The 20,189-nt window shown below is 44.6% G+C and overlaps 2 protein-coding genes across 3 annotated transcripts in view; one reads left to right on the forward strand and one right to left on the reverse strand.

Annotated features, from left to right (window-relative positions):
• Window positions 1–20,189, reverse strand: part of gas8 (growth arrest-specific 8) — a 63,508-nt gene that overhangs the window by 8,764 nt on the left and 34,555 nt on the right. The window lies entirely within an intron of this gene.
• uraha (urate (5-hydroxyiso-) hydrolase a) lies at window positions 1,271–20,116 on the forward strand. Of its 2 annotated transcripts, none has more exons than XM_068049247.1 (4): window positions 1,271–1,474; window positions 7,678–7,817; window positions 19,207–19,342; window positions 19,919–20,116. In XM_068049247.1, the coding sequence occupies exons 1-4, from the start codon at window positions 1,424–1,426 to the stop codon at window positions 20,006–20,008; spliced, it is 417 nt and encodes a 138-aa protein (XP_067905348.1). In that variant the 5' UTR covers window positions 1,271–1,423; the 3' UTR covers window positions 20,009–20,116. The 2 variants fall into 2 exon arrangements, with proteins under 2 accessions (XP_067905348.1, XP_067905349.1); XM_068049248.1 differs by lacking the exon at window positions 1,271–1,474 and adding an exon at window positions 6,650–6,910.

Here is a 20,189-nt window from a genome sequence, read left to right on the forward strand (position 1 = left end):
AGAAATAGGGGGCGACAATAGGAGAGACTCCAAAGTTCAGTTAGAAGTTCTGTGGATAATGTTGATGTAGGTAGGGTGGAGCATCAATGAACTGTCCAGATTCTGAGATGTGGAGGGCGAGTGAGTCCGAAGCTATTTGAAATGTAGAGTATTGGGGGAGACACTGCTGGAAGTATTTCTGGGGGAATGAAGAGCCAGGAGGTGTGCAGAATTGATCGGGGAGCAGAAAAACAGTAGCTTAAGTTGGAAGTCACAATAAGATCCAGGCGCAGCAGAGAACTGGGCCATAGCTCAGGAGAGTGAATTTCTGGCTAGGCACCACATTGTAGCTAAAGGTGAAAAACCAGTAGGAAAGCTAAGCTCAGTAGTTTACCGGCAGTGGTGGGGGATGGGCTATTGACTAGTCAAAATTACCTTCAAACTCAAGCAACAGGATAGAAGATCAGAGTATCACCAGCTGTATTTTACAGTTTTGTCCAGTAGAGAAGTGGAGCCTTGGCGTCCAGAAATCTGAATGTCAATTTGAACAAAGTTCAGTGCTCAATGAAGAAAACAAAGAGTAGGTATGGCTGGGAGAGGGCTATGGGCCCAGGTAACTTTAAACTAGCTGTTAACTTGTAGTTAGGGCTAAAATGCACTGATTAAAGAGCCAGGGGAACTTAAACAATGTAAGAGAGTTGATTGGGGGAGAAAGCACAAAGAATGGCAACAAATGGCCAAGGGTAAAGTTGCACAGCAAAGGAGCTTCCTAGGGAGCTATCAGCCCAGGAGCCATCTTGAATACAAATTTTAAATATATGATCTTTCACTTACCTAGCAGATAATTGCTGTAATTTCAACATCATGTCCACATATGTAGCATTTATTTAATTGTTTTGCTACATAAATTATCAAAACAAAACCAATAGTTCTATTTAATGCTGGCTGGCCATTTCCTCTCATTGAATAAAACTATCCACAAAAAGTTCTACAAATTCAACACTTTTCTTAACCAGAGGGCTTAATAACAGTAACATTTCTCTTATTTGTCCCCAGCACAAAGCTGGATCTCCAGTGTTCTCCCTGCCGACATGAGGAATTAACCAATCAACCTCCTCACCCTGCAACCACCCCACCATCCCAAAACCCTGACAGACTGGTAATGACCTGTCCACTCTATACTGTGTTAAAATAAATATTAACTAGGTTTATCTTTTCCCTGAAAATGCTAGATATACTGGCAATGTGGAGGATTCAGGAGGCAGGTATTGACAGAAGCTGTCATTGTGAAAGAGGCAAATACTTTGGATTTGAACACAGACAATCACAAGGTCACTCATAAAACTAAAATCCAGGAAAGTTGAAATTATTCTTTCTAACCGCACAGATTTTCAGTTGGCGAAAATCACCTCAGAGCACATATCTCAAAGAGACGTTTGATTAAATGAGTGTGCTGCGCCTTCTGCATATTCAGGATCATATCGACACAAAAAAGGTAAGATCTACAAAGATACAAGTGATGGTTGTAGTGGTAGTAGTTTTGTAATTGAATCTTTGGAAAGGTTTAATGACTTGCTATGGATTTCTTAAAACCCTCTTGGTAGACATACAGTAAACTCTTACACTATTAGTTACCATTAACCTGGTTAAATGTAACAATTTTTTAAACTTCTTTCATGGGATGTGGGAATTGCAGGCAAAGCCAACATTTGTTGCCCATTCCTAATTGCCCTTGAGAAGATGGTGATGTGCTGCCTTCTTGAACCGCTGCAGTCCATCTGGTACAGGTACACCCACAGTGCTGTTAGGGAGGGAGTGCCAGGATTTTGACCCAGCGACAGTGAAGCAACAGCGATCTATTTCCAAGACAGGATAATGCGTGACTTGGAGGGGAACTTACAGGTGGTGGTGTTCCCATGTGTCTGCTATCCTTGTCCTTCAAGGAGGAAGAGGTCACAGGTTTGGAAGGTGCTGTCAAAGGAGGCATGGTGAGTTGCTGCAGTGCATCTTGTAGATGGTACACACTGCTGCCATTGTGCATCGGTGGTGAAGGGAGTGAATGTTTAAGGTGGTGGATGGGGTGCCGATCAAGCGGGCTGCTTTGTCCTGGATGATGTCGAGCTTCCTGAATGTTGTTGGAGTCGCATTCATCCAGGCAAATGGAGAGTATTCCATCACACTCCTGACTTATGCCTTGTAGATGGTGGACAGGCTTTGGGGAGTCAGGAGGTGGGTTACTCGCCACAAAATTCCCAGTCATTGACCTGCTCTGGTAGCCACAGTATTTATGTGGTTGCTCCAGTTCTGTTTCTGGTCAATGGTAACTCTCAGGATGTTGATAGTGGGGGAATTCAGCGATGGTAATCCCATTGAATGTCAAGGAGAGATGGTTAGATTCTCTCTTGTCATCATTGCCTGACACTTGTGTGGCACGAATGTTACTTGCCACTTGTCAGCCCAAGCCTGAATGTTGCCAAGGTATTGTGGCATATGGACACTGACTGCTTGAGGATCTGAAGAACATCGGACAATCATCATTGAACATTCTTACCTCTGACCTTATGATGGAAGGAAGGTCATTGATGAAGCAGCTGAAGATGGTTGGGCCTAGGACACTACCCTGAGGAACTCCTGCAGCAATGTCCTGGGGATGAGATGATTGACCTCCAACAACCACAGCCATCTTTCTATGTGCTAGGTATGACTCCAACCAGTGGCTAGGGCTTCTTGATGCCACACTCGGTCAAAAACTACCTTGATATCCAGAGCAGTCACTCTCACCTCACCTCTTCAGTTCAGCTGTTTTGTCCATGTTTGGACCAAGGCTGTAATGAGGTCAGGAGCTGAGTGGCCCTAGTGGAACCCAAACTGAGCATCGGTGAGCAGGTTATTGCTGTTTAAGTGGCACTTGGTAGCACTGTCATTGACACCTTCCATCACTTTGCTGATGATTGAGAGCAGACTGATGGGGCAGTAATTGGCTGGATTGGATTTGTTCTGCTTTTTGTGAATAGAATATACCTGGGCAATTTTCCATATTGTTGGGTAGATGCCAGTGTTGTAGCTGTACTGGAACAGCTTGGCTAGGGGCGCAGCCAGTTTTGAAGCACAGGTCTTCAGTACTACAGCCGAATGTTGTCAGGACTCATAGCCTTTGCAGTATCAAGTGTCTTCAGCTGTATCACGTAGAGTGAATCGGATTGGCTGAAGACTGGCATCTGTGATGCTGTGGACGTCAGGAGGAGGCCAAGATGGATCATCCACTTGGCACTTTGGCTGGAGATGGCTGCGAATGCTTCAACCTTTTCTTTTGCACTAATGTGCTGGGCTCCCCCATCATTGAGGATGGGGATATTTGTGGAGCCTCCTCCTGCCAGTTGTTTAATTGTCCACCACCATTCACGACTGGATGTCACAGGATTGCCAAGCTTTGATTTGATCCGTTGGTTGTGAGATTGCTTAGCTCTATCTCTTGCATGCTGCTTCTGCTGTTTGGCTTGCAAGTAGTCCTGTATTGTAGTTTCACCGGGTTGACACCTCATTTTTAGATATGTCTGGTGCTGCTCCTGGCATCCTCTCCTGCACTCCTCATTGAACTTGGGTTGATTGCCTGGCTTGATGGTAATGGTCAAGTGAAGGATATGCCAGGCCATGAGGTTACAGATAGTGTTTGAATACAGTTCTGCTGCTGCTGATGGTCACAGTTTTAAGCTATCCCATTGAGCACGGTGATAGTGCCACACAGTACAATGGAGGGTGTCCTTGGTGTGAAGATGCAACTTTGTTTTCACAAGGATTATGCGGTGGTCATTCCTACCAATATTGTCATGGACAGATGCATCTGCAACAGGTGGATTGGTGAGGACAAGATCTAGTAGGTTTTTCCCTCTTGTTGGTTCCCTCACCACTTGTCACAGGCCCAGTCTGTCAGATATATCCTTCAGGACTCGGCCCACTTGGTCAGTACTGGTGCGACTGAGCCATTCTTGGTGATGGACATTCTGTGCTCTTACCACCCTCAGTACTTCTTCCAAGTGGTGTTCAACATGGAGGATTATTGATTCATCAGCTGAGGGAGGGCAGTAGGTGGTAATCAGCAGGAGGGTTCCTTGCCCATGTTTAACCTGGTGGCATGAGACTTCATAGGGTCTGGAGTCCATGTTAAGGACTCCCAGGACAACTCCCTCATAACTGTATACCACTGTGCTGCCACCTCTGGTGGGTCTGTCCGGTACTGCAGAGGTGTTGAACCCAGGCCCAGAGCTGGAAAGCCAGACCTCAGGTAAGTGAGGTAGGGTCTGGCAGGCCCAGGCGAGGGGGCTAGTGGGTGGGCATTGAATACAGGGGTAGTGGTGTCCAGGGAGGTGATTTGTTTGCTGGCAGGGCCCTCCGTGGGCCACAGATTGCCTACGGTTTTACTGGGCAACCTCCCCACATGGCCTTCTAGCCTGTCTCCGGGGGGAGGGGGGGCCATAAAATTCAGCATGTTTGCACAAAATTACCAGTTCATCTAACTTTTATATTCTATACCTCTTGTCATTATTCCATTTGCTTTTATAATGGACTTATCCATTTGAGATGCTGACTTGTGAACCTGACCCCACAAACCTCTCTGCTCCTTGATATCACCAAGCTTTCCTTCAAAATATAGTTTTTACTCACCTCACCTCACAGTGACATTGAATTTGATCTGCCACTTTTATTCTATTCCACTGTCTTATTAGTCTTGCACTGTCTTGCGGCTTCTTTTGATCCTCAGAATTATTTACTGTATTTCTGTATTTTAGTATCTTCAAATTTGAATTTCACTGCCTCCAGCCTTATATTGAAATTATTGATGTACAGAAGCTGTCCCAGAACAGGACATTTAAGGACATCAGCTCCCCAGTTCCAACCAGTCTGAGAAACTGTCCTTAACTCCTACTTTGTATCCTCCCTTCTAACCAGTTTTAATCCAATTAGTTACTCTTCACCCTAATCCATACCCTTTAATATTCTCCAGTAGTCTCCTGTGTAGTACTGTCAAATTCATAATTAGAGGCATTCAGTACAAAAACAGGGAAGTTATGCTGAACCTTTATAAAGCATTGCGGCCAGCTCTGGTCACCATACTTTAGGAAGGATGTGAGGGTCCTGGAGAGGGTGCAGAGGTGATTTACCAGAATGGCTCCAAGGATGGGGCACTTTAGTTACAAGGTTAAGTTGGAAAAGCTGGGGTTGTTTTTTCTGGAGCAAAGGAGATTGAGGGGAAATTTGATAGAGGTGTACAAGATTAAGACAGGCTTAGATAAGTTAGACAAGGAAAAACTGTTCCCATTAACTGATGGTACAAGGACTAAGGGACACAGATTGAAGGTTTTGGGCAAGAGATGCAGGGGCAGTATGAGGAAGAGCTTCTTTACGCAGCGGGTGGTAATGACCTGGAACTCGCTGCCCATGCGAGTGGTGGAAGTGGAGACAATCAATGATTTCAAAAGAAAATGGGATGGACACTTGAAGGAAATAAACTTGCAGGTTTACGGGGATAGAGCAGGGGAGTGGGACTGACTGGATTGCTCCGGGTAGAGCTGGCATGTACTTGATGGGCTGAATGTCTTCCTTCTATGCTTTAAATGACTCTATGGGCTGAATTTTATTGGCCCCACGGGTTGCGGCGCGGGGGCTGGTAAAATGCTGTGGGGAGAGGCCCGCCTCGCCCCACGACATTGAGAAGGGCCTGCCGCATATTACAGGCGGCGCGAGGACCTCGGTGCGCCCCCCCCTCCCCGCCACTAGGCGGCAGCCCTTCATCTCCATATTAAAATGAACCCTAAGGACATTCAAATTAACTTGCCTGCAGGTGGTTGCCGTCCCATACCGATTTTATGGCCTCTGCTCGGCCTTTGCAACTCTGTATGGAGTTCCGCGTGAGAACCTGGTGGGAAGGGGTGGGGGGGGGGGGGGAGGAATAAAATTTACAGGGCAGGAGGGGTGGAGGAGCGGGGAAACACTTTTGATTGGACGTGGGAATGGTGGGAAGGGGGTGAAGGGCAAAAGATTGAAGGTTGGGGGGGAAAGTTTGTGTATCTGAAAAAGCCAATTCGGGCAATGAAATGACTGTTGGGGTGTTGGAGAGGGGCCTCCATCATAATATTCTTTATTTAATAAAATCTATCAATGGTACCACTTTAAATATTAAAATTTTGCTGAAGGCTTAAAGCCCTTTAAAAATTACGCTGGTGCCTGTGTGGTGGCGCTGGACGCCGTTGCTGGGGATGTGGCAGCCACTCCCTCTATGTCTTCGGGGGCGGCCGCTCCGCCCCTTCAATTAAAATGAGCCCCCACGTATAATATTGCAGGGGCTCAGGGACGGCGCGTCCGTGCGGGATGCACACCATTTTTACAGAGCGCCGCCGCGAACTGCGGTGCACTCATAAAATTCAGCCCTATAACTCAAAGTTCCCCTCCAAGTCACACACCATCCTGACCTGGATGTGTACTCTACATCCTTCATCAGCACTGGGTCAAAATCTTGGAACACCCTACCTAACAGCACTGTGGGAGCACCTTCACCAGATGGACTGCAGTGGTTCAGGATGGAGGCTCACACCACCTTCTGGGCATCTAGGGATGTGCATTAAATGCCAGACTTGCTAGCTACGCCCATAATCCCAAGAGAATAATTTTTAACAAGTCCACGTTCGCCTTCTATCAAAATAAGTAAGGCAGAAGACAATGTTGGGTGGGGAGAAGAAAAATTCAAATCCAAATGCTCTTCCACCATGTTAATGCAAATAAGCGAGGAGTGGCCGTTCGGGTTCCTGGCTTTTGAGAAGTGAGAGCAGCACAACAACGGAGTTTGGAGATCGGGCTTATCACACGCGGCTGACTGGAGCACTTCTGAGATTCGTGCCTCGTTACAGGCAAAGGGGCAAAATAACTTACCTGGCAGGTTAGTGGCCTTATTTATAACCGGAGAGAAACGGGTAAATGTTAAACTATGGATGTGTATTTAGAGTTAACAGCAAAACACGAATGCATTTCTAAAATCAAATGTCAAAAGACAGCAGACCTGCTAGTTTGTCAGTTGGTGTAATAATCCTCCAATTGCTGCTCCGTCTGACCTACACGAAGGATAAAGGAAAGTGGCACAAAGATGCAAGAGCCGACTGTTTGCAGAAGTGTCTTTAAATGTATGAGATGGCCTTATAGGAACATAGGAGCAGTAGGCCATTCAGCCCATCGAGCCTGCTCCTCCACTCAACACAATCATGGCTGATCATTCACCCCAATGCCTTTTTCCCACACTATCCTCATTTCCCCTTATGTCATTTGTATTTAGAAATCTATCAATCTCTGCTTTAAACATACTCAACGACTGAGCTTCCATAGCCCTCGGGGATAGAGAATTCCAAAAATTTACAACCCTCTGAGTAAAGAAATTTCTCCTCATCTCTGTCCTAAGTGGCTTCCCCATATTTTGAAATTGTGTCCCCAGGTTCTAGGCTCCCCAAACCAGGGGAAACATCTTAGCTGCATCTACCCTGTCTATCCCTTTAAGTATTTTATAGGTTTCAATGAGATCACCTCTCATTCTTCTTCATCATCATCATTATTATTATTCTCATTCATTCTGATGCTAACATTTTTCTTGAAGTAAACACAATTTTTATTTTTAATAACAATGAAGCTAACTTTTGAACAACTCTTTTGTCGTAGAGTAACTCTCCAGACCGCAGAATGGCACAGAGCCCTCTAACTACCCACATACTCAACACAGTACAAGGTGTCCCTGCTGCTCATGTCGCTGTCAGTGTTTTCAGACTGGAGAACAAGGCGTGGAGAGAGATTGCAAGAGGGTACGTCAAATCAAACCATTAGCAGCTAAAGGGAAGATTCACTTGAAGGAACCCGAGAGTAAAATCAGTTATTTAAAAGCGATTTTATTAGGCTAAGCATTTGAACCCTCCTTTCCCCTGGTGTGGTGGAGTGATAGACAAATACAACTGTAGACCTATAATTATCAGTCATTATTCCATTTGATAAATAGGAAAATGTTCCTTTATTATTTGTACTTATTCTCTTAAGAGAACTGGCTTCCCATTTTTAGTAAATTCCAGTTTCATGAAAAAAATGCATACGTACTGCTATCAGGATAAAGGAGAAAAATTAATATAGTGCTGGTTCAGTTTGATTCAGATAATTACAATTACACAACTAGATCTTATTTTGACAGCAAAATCTTAGCGCCATTAACAGATTAAGCAGTGTGAACTCAAGAGTTGTCACAAACGCACAAGCAAAATACTGCTGATGCTGGAAATTTGAAATAAAAACTGAAAATGCTGGAAATAAAAACAGAAAATGCTGGAAATATTCAGGTCTGGCAGGATCTGTGGAGTGAGAAACAGTTAACTTTCAGGTCTGTGACCTTTCATCAGAACTGGGTAAAGTTAGGAATGTAATAGGTTTTCAGTAAGTGAAGGGGGGAGGGTGGGAAGAAGAATAAAAGGAAAGGTCTGTGATAGGGTGGAGAGTAGGAGGGATTAAATGACAAAAGGTTTCATGTTCCAAGGCCAAAGGGAGTGATAATGGGACAAGTAAAGAAACAAAAGATGTGTTTAGAGGAAGTGTGGCCAACCTTACCCTATCTAGCAGGTTTACTATTGCTGGTTGCACAGATCCACAATCAAAAGCACAGAGCCCAAGTACCCCACTAAATGCAATATCAAAGCAACCATCAGTGAGAGGAGTTTGAAGAGCTCATTCAATAAGTAGCAATAATGGTAGGAGCAGTGATATTCTATCTTTTCTTAAAAAAATGAATCACCAAGCTGATTCAGATAACTTATAACAATTAACCTGTCAACAACAGCAACATATAAATATAAGTTGTTGTTGTCAACAATGCTAGTTTGAGTAGCCCTTTAAACTTTACACATTCTGAATTTAAATCTGACTGCTGTGCTCATCAATCCGGGATTGCAGTAAGCAATTTCTGGACAGTGACACAGATAGTGTTCTTGATCACTTCAGACTCACTATTTAACTCTTTGCAGCCTTTGACAGTTGACCAAACCATCCTCCTCCATTGCCTTTCCTCCATTATCCGGCTCAGTTCAACTGCCAATGCTGGGTTTCACTCTCGCTTATGCGATACTAGCCAAAGCATCTCCAGTAAAGACTTCTATTCTCTTCCCCTGCTCAGTACCTTCAGGATCTATTCTTGGCTCTCTCATCTTCCTCATCAACGTGCTGCCACTTGGCGACATGATTTCAGACATGGGGTCAGCTTCCACATGTACACTGATAATAGCCAGCTTTACCTCTGCACAACCTCTGGACAACATTCACTGTCTGTTGAGTTGCCTGTCCAACATCCAGTCTTGGATTGGGAAAACTGAAAACCCCCATCATTAATTCTGTACCATTTCCAGTGAATCTATCCTCCTCCCCAGCCAGTTTGAACTTTCAGTTTGAACTACTGTTTGCAACCTTAGCATCCTATTTGGTCATAAGCTGAGCTTCTGACTGATACCCTGTCAGTCTGTCACAAAGACTGACTACTTCCATTATTAACATTGCTTGTCACTGACCCTAACAGCCTATCTGCTGCTGAAATCCTCATCTATGCCTTTATTACTTCCAGACTCAACTAGTCCAAAGTTCATGGCCAGTCTCCCACCCTCTGTCCTCCATAACCTTCAGCTCATCCTAAGCTCTACTGCCTGTAGCCTATCCTACATCAAAATCTCTTCACCCCATCCTCACCAAACTACATTGCTTTTAGGTCCCCAAAAACTTAAATTTAAAATTCTCATCCTTTTTAAATCCCTTCATTGCCTTTCCCCTCCCTATCTATGTAACCTCCTCTAGCTTGACAACCACCATGACCCCTCCCCCAAACTTTTCAGTTCCTCACTCTGGACTCTTCTGCATCCCACACTTCCATTCACCCACTATTGGTGACTCCATGCTCTGTAATTGCTGTCCTAATGATATAGAATTACATAATAGTACAGCACAGGAGAACCCCCCCCCCCCCCTATCCTTTATTACCCACCGTCAGCAGAACAGGGCTGTACAAGATTTTGGGAAAAATTGTCTGTCCACCAAAGCTCCTCAGTCTCATCCACTCCTTCCATGACAACATGCCCTGCACTGTACAGTTTGATGGCTCCACCTCTAACAATTTCAGAGTGAAGAATGGAGTGAAACAGGGTTGTGTCCTAGCCCCCACAGTTTGGCATCTTCTTCTCCGTGCTCCACCTTCGCCTTCCCTGCAGATATGAAAGGAGCCTACTTGCACGCGAGATCAGACAGCAAGCTCTACAATCTATCAAGGCTGAAATCAAAGACAAAAACACATCACGTCCTGATCAGAGAATTCCTCTACGCTGATGATGCTGCGCTAGTAGCTCACACAGAAACTTAACTACAAAGACTCATGGACTGTTCCTCCCATGCCTGTAACTTCTTTTCCTTGACTATAAGCATCAAGAAAACCATGGTCATGGGACAAGGTGATACATCTCTGCCCCTGATCACACTAAATAACACCCCACTGGAAGTGGTTAGCAAATTCTCCTACCTTGGGTCCATGGTGACAATTTGTCCCTTGATGCAGAGCTCGATACACGCATAGGAAAAGCAGCTACCACCTTTTGGCTGACTTATGAAATGCACGTGAGTTAACACCAAGCTGACACTTAGGACCAAGCTGATGGTTTAAAAGGCCTGTGTTCTCACCACCTTGCTGTATTGCTGTGAAACATGGGTGACTTACAGCTACCAGGAAAAGAAGTTCAATAATTTCCATCTTCGCTTTCTGTGGTGCATTATGGGTATATCCTGGCAAGACAAAATCACAAATGCGGCAGTCCTCTCAAAGGCAGAGCGCCCAAGTGTGTTGGCACTGATCAAACTGAGGCGGCTTCAGTGAATCAGACACGTCTGCAGGATGGAAGATGGTCGCATACCCAAGGACCTCTGTATGGTGAGGTAGCTGGAGGCAGATGACTAATAGGGCGCTCCACTTCAAGAATGCTTGCAAGTGTGACATGAAGGCCCTAAATGTCAAATATCGCACTTGGGAGTTACTAGCTGGCGAAAGAGGGAAATGAGCCACGTCATGTGAACTGGTGTGCACTACCACGATGACCAGTTGCTACAGCAGCTTGGCAACAGGTGCCAACGTAAAAACAACAACTGAGGGTCACTCGGCAGCTTCATGTGCAGCACATGATGGACCTTCACAGCCATCAACAAAGGTGCACCAAGAGAAGAGACCCACCTAAATGGATTGTTTGCTGTATGTCCATCATCTTTTGTTTATTTATTTATTTTTATTTATTTAGAGATACAGCACTGAAACAGGCCCTTCGGCCCACCTAGCCTGTGCCGACCAAGAATCACCCATTTATACTAACCCTGCGGTAATTCCATATTCCCTACCAACTATCTACACTAGGGGCAATTTACAATGGCCAATTTATCTATCAACTGCAATTCTTTGGCTGTGGGAGGAAACCAGAGCACCCGGCGAAAACCCACGCGGTCACAGGGAGAACTTGCAAACTCCGCACAAGCAGTACCCAGAATTGAACCCGGGTCCCTGGAGCTGTGAGGCTGCGGTGCTAATCACTGTGCCGCCCCAGAAGATTTCTAGTCTATTGCCTTAACCACTCGGCCACGACTACACTATTAATGGAAGGATCCCAACCTATTACCCACCTCTGACGAAACTTTAACTCACCTTGGCTCAGCATTCATTTTTTAATTACATCTTTGTACAGTGCCTTGTGATTTTTTTTTATGTTGAAACTGTAAGTTGTTGGAAGTTTCATCAAAAAATCATTTTTATAGCAGAAACCATCAGAGAACCAGTTTCATGTCACTGCAACTTTTGCCATGGTTCAAATATTATTGGCAAAACTGAGCAACAGTGGACAGTAGTTTATGGTGGACTGTTTTCTCCACATTTTAGTCTTAAAAATCACTATAGTGTAAATTATACAATACCATTGATGCTTGCTTAAAAATAATTGAGAAATTAATATTTAAAGCAGTCATCCCACAGAAAAAATAAGTTTTTTCTTGTTTCTTTCTTAATCCCTTTACTTTGGACAGCAGCTGTCCTGCCATTCACACCTCTAGACGCATCTTTTGTTTTTTTACTTGTTCCATTAGCATCCCTTTGGCTTTGCACCATGAAACATTTTGTCATTTAATCTCTCCTGCCCTCCATCATATCACAGACCTACCCTACTGTTATAAAAGCAAAATACTGCAGATGCTGGAAATCTGAAATAAAAACAAAGTGCTGGAAATACTCAGCAGGTCAGGCAGCATTTGTGAAGAGAGAAGCAGAGTTATTGTTTCAGGTCTGTGACCTTTCATCAACCTTTTGTTGTTCTTCCTACCCTCCCCCCTTTCAGTGACTCAAAATCTATATTATTTCTAACTTGTCTCAGTTCTGATGAAACATCACGGACCTGAACCATTAATTGTTTATCGCTGTACAGATGCTGCCAGATCTGCTGAATATGTCCAGCATTTTCTGTTTTTATTTACCACAGAAAAGTTTGCTTGGCCAAAAACGTAAGGTACGAGGTCCTTGCTACCTGTGTGGATGAAGAGGAGGACTGCAAAGTGGTTGAGTAGACTGACAATGGCACCATGGTGAAAGATGCCATTACAATGGGGGGAGTGAAGAGGAATTTGGTAGTGATAGGAGACAGTACAGTCAGGGGATAGATACTGTTCTCTGTAACTGCGACTGGGAGCTCCGGCGTCTGTATTGCCTGCTCAGTGCCAGGGTTAAGGACATCTCCTCATGACTAGAGAGGAACCTGGAGTGGGAAGGGGAGGATCCAGTTGTCGCGGTCCATGTGAGAACCAATGACATAGGTAGAACCATAAATGATGTTCTGCTTAGATAATTGAGGAGTTAGGGTCCAAACTAAAACATCAAAGGTAATCATCTCTGGATTGTTACCTGAGCCACGTGCAAATTGGCACAGGGTCAAGCAGATTAGAGAACTAAACGTGTAGCTCAAAGAGTGGTGTGGGAAGAAGGGGTTTCGATTCTTGGGGCACTGGCATTGGTACTCAGGGAAGAGGGAGCTGTTCTGTTGGGATGGGCTTCACTTGAACTGGGCTGGAACCAGTGTCCTGGCCAATCGCATAACTAGGGCTGTGGACAAGGCTTTAAACTAAAGGGGGGGAGATGGGGGAGGGTGGGTTTGGGTAAAGGGAAATTTAGAAATCCAAAGAGAGAGATCAGGGCACTGGAGCAGGATAGTGATGTGGGTAACTCCCAACAGAATGGGACAGTAAGGCACAGAGAGTTTAACAAAAATTGCACACTGGCAAATAGATCATTGCAGGGAATAGAGATAAAAAAATGTAATTGAAGTTCCTTTATCTGAATTCACAAAGCATCTGTAAAAAGATAGATGAACTTGTGGCACAAATAGAGGTCAATGATCTAGATCTAATTTCCATTACCGAGACATGGTTACAAGGGGATCAAGGTTGGGAAATAGATATTCCAGGGTACACAATATTTCGGACAGACAGACAGAATGGCAAAGGAGGAGGGGTAGCCCCGATAGTAAAGAATGGCATAAGGACATTAATAAGAAGGGATCTGGCCTCAGATGATCATGAAGTAGAAACAGAGTGGGTGGAAGTTAGGAATAGCAGGAGTCAGAAAACACTGGTGGGAGTAATTTACAGGCCCCCTAACAGTAGCTATATTATTGGACAGAACATTAAACAGGAAATTATTGGAGCATGTAAAAAAGGTAACGTATTAATTATTAATATCTGCACATAGACAGGGACAATCAGATTGGCAACAGCGGTCTAGAAGTTGAATTTGTAGAATGCTTTCGTGACAGTTTCTTGGAGCAATACGTTGTAGAACTGACAAGGGATGAAGCTATCTTAGATCTCGTATTGTGTAATGAAGCAGGGTTAATAAGAAATGCCATAGTAAAAGATCCACTGGGAAATACTGATCATAATACCATTGAATTTCATGTTAAGTTTGAAAGTGGCACATTTCCATCACAAACAAGAATCTTAAACTTAAAGCCAATTACAAAGGTGAGGGGAGAACTGGCTAAAGTTAATTGTGTTAATAAACTGGGAGCTTTGGCGATAAATGAACAGTGGGAAACATATAAAGAAACAATTCAAAGGGTTCAACAAAAGTACATTCTGTTCAAAGACAAAAACTTGACCAGAAAGACCCATCTGTGGCTCATTCAGGAAGTTAAGGAGAGTATTGTCAATTTAGAGCAGAGGGGATGGAAGCTAGGGCAGTTGCATGTTCCTCTTGCAGGATGTGGGAGGTGAGGGTCACCACTTGTGTCCCTGCTGACTTCACCTGTGAGAAGTGCACCCAACTCCAGCTCCTCACAGACCGCGTTAGGGAACTGGAGCTGGAGCTGGATGAACTTCGGATCATTCAGGATGCCGAGGGGGTGATAGCGAGCAATTATAGGGAAGTAGTGACACCTAAGTTACAGGATAAAGGTAGCTGGGTGACCGTCAGGGGAGGGAAAGGGAATAGGCGCACAGTGCAGGGATACCCTGTGGCCGTTCCCCTCAATAATACGTATACCGTTTTGGATACGGTTGGGGGTGGGGGGACCTACCAGAGGAAAGCCACAGTGGCCAGGTCTCTGGCACTGAGCCTGGCTCAGTGGCTCAGAAGGGAAGGGGGGAGAATAGGAGAGCGATAGTGATAGGAGATTCAATGGTTAGAGGAACAGACAGGAGATTCTGTGGTCGCGAACAAGACTCCCGGATGGTATGTTGCCTCCCGGGTGCCAGGGTCAGGGATGTCTCGGATCGAGTCTACAGGATTCTTAAGGGGGAGGGGGAGCAGCCAGAGGTCGTGGTACACATCGGTACCAATGACATAGCTAGGAAAAGGGATGAGGACCTGAAAAGCGAATATAGGGAGTTAGGTTGGAAGCTGAAAGGCAGGACGAGCGTAGTAATCTCAGGATTGTTACCGGTGCCACATGCTAGTGAGGCTAGAAACAGGGAGCGAGTGCAGCTGAACACGTGGCTACAGAACTGGTGTAGGAGGGAGGGATTCAGATATGTGGATCATTGGGATACCTTCTGGGGAAGGTGGGACCTGTACAAGAAGGACGGGTTGCATCTGAACTGCAGGGGCACCGATATCCTGGGCGGGAGGTTTGCTAGAGCTCGAGGGTTTAAACTAGTTTGGCAGGGGGATGGGAACCGGAGCTACGGATCAGTGGATGGGGTAGCTGTTGAACAGGCAGATACAGAGTGCAGAGAGTCTGTGAGGAAGGTTAGACAATTGACACGACAAAGTTGCAGCCAGTATGATGGGTTGAAGTGTGTCTATTTTAACGCAAGAAGTGTCAGAAATAAGGGTGATGAACTTAGAGCATGGATCAGTACTTGGAGCTACGATGTTGTGGCCATTACGGAGACGTGGATATCACAGGGGCAGGAATGGATGTTGGATGTTCTGGGGTTTAGATGTTTCAAAAGGAATAGGGAGGTAAAAGAGGTGGGGGAGTGGCTTTGCTAATCAGGGATAGTATCACAGCTGCAGAAAGGGAGGTCGTCGAGGTGGGTTTGTCTACTGAGTCATTATGGGTGGAAGTCAGAAACAGGAAAGGAGCAGTCACTTTGTTGGGAGTTTTCTATAGACCCCCCGATAGCAACAGAGACATGGAGGAACAGATTGGGAGGCAGATTTTGGAAAGGTGCAGAAGTAACAGGGTTGTTGTCATGGGGGACTTCAACTTCCGTAATATTGATTGGAACCTCCTTAGTGCAAATAGTTTGGATGGAGCAGTTTTTGTCAGGTGTGTCCAGGAAGGTTTCCTGACTCAATATGTAGATAGGACGACTAGAGGGGGGGCTATGTTGGACTTGGTGCTTGGCAACGAACCAGGCCAGGTGGCAGATATTTCGGTGATAGTGATCACAACTCCCTGACCTTTACTATAGTCATGGAGAGGGACAGGAGCAGACGGGATGGGAAATATTTAATTGGGGGAGGGGGAATTACAATGCTATTAGGCAGGAACTGGGGAGCATAAACTGGGAACAGATGTTCTCAGGGAAATGCACGACAGAAATGTGGAGGTTGTTTAGGGAGCACTTGCTGCGACTGCTGGATAGGTTTGTCCCGATGAGGCAAGGAAGGGATGGTAGCGTGAAGGAACCTTGGATGACAAGAGATGTGGAACAGCTAGTCAAGAGGAAGAAGGAAGCTTACTTAAAGTTGAGGAAGCAAGGATCAGACAGGGCTCTAGAGGGTTACAAGGTAGCCAGGAAGGAAATGAAGAATGGACTTAGGAGAGCTAGAAGGGGACATGAAAAAGTCTTGGCGGGTAGGATTAAGGAAAATCCCAAGGCGTTCTACACTTATGTGAGGAACAAGAGGATGGCCAGAGTGAGGGTAGGGCCGATCAGGGATAGTGGAGGGAACTTGTGCCTGGAGTCAGAGGAGGTAGGGGAGGTCCTAAATGAATACTTTGCTTCAGTATTCACTAGTGAGAGGGACCTGGTCGTTTGTGAGGACAGCGTGAAACAGGCTGATATGCTCGAACAGGTTGAGGTTAAGAGGGAGGATGTGCTGGAAATTTTGAATGATATGAGGACAGATAAGTCCCCGGGGCCAGACGGGATATACCCAAGGATATTACAGGAAGCGAGGGAAGAGATTGCTGCGCCTTTGGCGATGATCTTTGCGTCCTCACTGTCCACTGGAGTAGTACCGGATGATTGGAGGGTGGCAAATGTTGTTCCCTTGTTCGAGAAAGGGAATAGGGATAACCCTGGGAATTACAGACCAGTCGGTCTTACGTCGGTAGTGGGCAAATTATTGGAGAGGATTCTGAGATACAGGATTTATGATTATTTGGAAAAGCATGGTTTGATTCGAGACAGTCAGCATGGCTTTGTGAGGGGCAGGTCATGCCTCACAAGCCTTATTGAATTCTTTGAAGATGTGACAAAACACATTGATGAAGGAAGAGCAGTGAATGTGGTGTATATGGATTTTAGCAAGGCGTTTGATAAGGTTCCCCAGGGTAGGCTCATTCAGAAAGTAAGGAGGCATGGGATACAGGGAAAGGTGGCTGTCTGGATACAGAATAGGCTGGCCCATAGAAGACAGAGGGTGCTAGTAGATGGAAAGTATTCAGCACGGAGCTCGGTGACCAGTGGTGTTCCGCAGGGATCTGTTCTGGGACCTCTGCTCTTTGTGATTTTTATAAATGACTTGGATGAGGAAGTGGAAGGCTGGATTAGCAAGTTTGCCGATGACACGAAGGTTGCTGGAGTTGTGGATAGTGTGGAAGGCTGTTGTAGGTTGCAACGGGACATTGACAGGATGCAGAGCTGGGCTGAGAAGTGGCAGATGGAGTTCAACCTGGAAAAGTGTGAAGTGATTCATTTTGGAAGGTCGAATTTGAATGCAGAATACAGGCTTAAAGACAGGGTTCTTGGTAGAGTGGAGGAACAGAGGGATCTTAGGGTCCATGTCCATAGATCGCTCAAAGTTGCCACCCAAGTTGATAGGGTTGTTAAGAAGGCGTATGGTGTGTTGGCTTTCATGAACAGGGGGATTGAGTTTAAGAGCCACGAGGTTATGCTGCAGCTCTATAAGGCCCTGGTTCGACCGCACTTGGAATATTGTGTTCAGTTCTGGTTGCCTCATTATCGGAAGGATGTGGAAGCTTTAGAGAGGGTGCAGAGGAGATTTACCAGGATGCTGCCTGGACTGGAGGGCATGTTTTACGAAGAAAGATTGAGGGAGCTAGGGCTTTTCTCATTGGAGCGAAGAAGGATGAGAGGTGACTTGATAGAGGGGTACAAGATGATGAGAGGCATAGATAGAGTGGATAGCCAGAGACTTTTTCCCAGGGTGGAAAGGGCTATCACCAGGGGGCATAATTTTAAGGTGATTGGAGGAAGGTTTTGGGGAGATGTCAGAAGTAGGTTCTTTACACAGAGAGTGGTGGGTGCGTGGAATGCACTGCCAGCGGTGGTAGTAGAAGCAGATACATTAGGGACATTTAAGCGACTCTTGGATAGGTACATGGATGATAGTAGAATGAAGGGTAGGTAGTTAGTTTGATCTTAGAGTAGGTTAAAGGTTCGGCACAACATCGTGGGCCGAAGGGCCTGTACTGTGCTGTACTGTTCTATGTTCTATTAGTCTAAAAGAAGAGGTTTACAATGTTACAAAAAAAAGTGGATTGGGAGTGTTTTAGAAACCAGCAAAGGGCCACCAAAAAGTTGATAAAAAGGAAAAAAGTAGAATGAGAGTAAACTTGCCAGCAATATAAAAACTGATTGTAAGAGCTTTTTTAAGTACATAAAATGGAAGAGAGTAGCTAAAGTAGACGTTGGTCCCTTAGAGGCAGAGACAGGAGAAATCATCATGGGGAATGAGGCAATGGCAGAGGCATTGAACAAATATTTTGTATCTGTCTTCACAGTAGAAGACACAAGTTCCATATTAGAAATTGGCAGTAACCTAGGGGCTAAAAAGAGTGAGGAAATTAAGGATATTGATATCAGTTGAGAAAAAGTTTTGGAGAAACTTGACGGACTAAAATCTGACAAGTCCCCGGGACCAGATGGCCTCCATCCTAGGGTTCTGAAAGAGATAGCTGCAGAGATAGTGGATGTGCTGGCTATGATTTTCCAGAATTCCTTAGATTCATCCCTGGGATGAGGGGGTTGTGCTATAATGAGAGGCAAGTAAATTGGGCCTATATTCTCTGGAGTTTAGAGGAATGAGAGGCAATCTAATTGAGACATACAAGATTCTGAAAGGGCTTGATATGGTGGAGGCTGAGAGATTGTTCCCACTGGTCAGGGAATCTAGAACACGGGGGCACAGTCTCAGGATAAGGGGTCAATCATTCAGGATTGAGATGAGGAGAAATTACTTCACTCAAAGGGTGGTGAATCTTTAGAATTCTCTACCGCAGAGGGTTGTGGATGCTCCATCATTGAATACATTTAAGGCTAGGATAGATAGATTTTTGGTCTTGCAGGGAATCAAGGGATATGGGGAGCGGGGAGGAAAGTGGAATTGAAGCCCAAGATCAGCCATGATCATATTGAATGGCGGAGCAGGCTCGACTGTCCAAATGGTCCTTCTGCTCCTATTTCTTGTGTTCTTGTATAAGAAGAAAAACATTGACTCACTATGCATTTCTGTGTCTGCAGGGTTACTAACATAGATGGCAGATGCCCAGGTCTGCTTACATCAGACACCTTTGTTCCTGGGATATATAAGATGAAGTTTACGACAGAGGAGTATTGGCAATCGTTAAAGATAGCCAGCTTCTATCCATACATAGAGGTAACGGCTGCTAAAAATTCTGTGTTCAAGACTTTAACTTTCTATGTGCATCAATAGAAATCATGAAAAACAGGATAAAAAGTGAAATTTATTTCTAATATGTAACATTTACATTAGAAGACAATGAATAATGCTTCTTCAGATAAGGTTAATAAAACAACCATTGACTTGACAAGATTCTAATCTATTGTGTGACTAATAAAACCATCAAGAGTACAGTGTAATGAAGATACCTGTATTTCATTTGCACTGCACACATCTACTTGAGCAAATGCTCTCATGACTTTAGAATGATCTTTGGAGATTGATCTTTCTTATTAAATGATTTCTTGATTTCTTTTACAGCAGGATTAGTTTTTAAGGTATAGATTTAAGCAATTTTATAGGGTGTAATTTCAGATTTGTGTGATAATGTAAAATGGATGGTAGCGAACCACCAGCCCGTTTTACATCTCTCCCGATATTTTTATTTGCATTTTATATTATTGCTTAGTCAAAATTACCCCCATAATGTCTCAAAGCAAGGAATTTGTCTGACTTGCATGTACAGCTGATCCTCTCATTGTGTTCCTTCAGATTGTTTTCAACATTTCTGATGCAAGTCAGAAGTACCACATTGCTCTTCTGCTGAGTCCCTTCTCATACACTACGTATCGAGGATCCTAAGTGCCCTAATCAACACTAACATGGACTACAGATTCAATTTTAGTTACTTTATAATAAAGCATCACTATGCCTGTATTTAGATTTGATTAAAATTCAGAAATTGGGGTGTATGTTGTTATTATTTTGTTACACCGTTCACAGTATAATGAGATAGAAATTAGTGATAGATTCAAAAAGGCTA

Source organism: Heterodontus francisci, chromosome 17 (genome assembly GCF_036365525.1).
Source record: "Heterodontus francisci isolate sHetFra1 chromosome 17, sHetFra1.hap1, whole genome shotgun sequence".
Classification (NCBI taxonomy): domain Eukaryota; kingdom Metazoa; phylum Chordata; class Chondrichthyes; order Heterodontiformes; family Heterodontidae; genus Heterodontus; species Heterodontus francisci.

Bases quoted from the DNA above. Each gene is read 5' to 3' on its own strand.
- uraha (XM_068049247.1), top strand. From the start codon at position 1,424: ATGAGTGTGCTGCGCCTTCTGCATATTCAGGATCATATCGACACAAAA. The intron at 7,818-19,206 runs GTACGTCAAATC...CTGTGTCTGCAG, and splicing joins TGGAGAGAGATTGCAAGAGG to GGTTACTAACATAGATGGCA. The intron at 19,343-19,918 runs GTAACGGCTGCT...GTGTTCCTTCAG, and splicing joins GCTTCTATCCATACATAGAG to ATTGTTTTCAACATTTCTGA.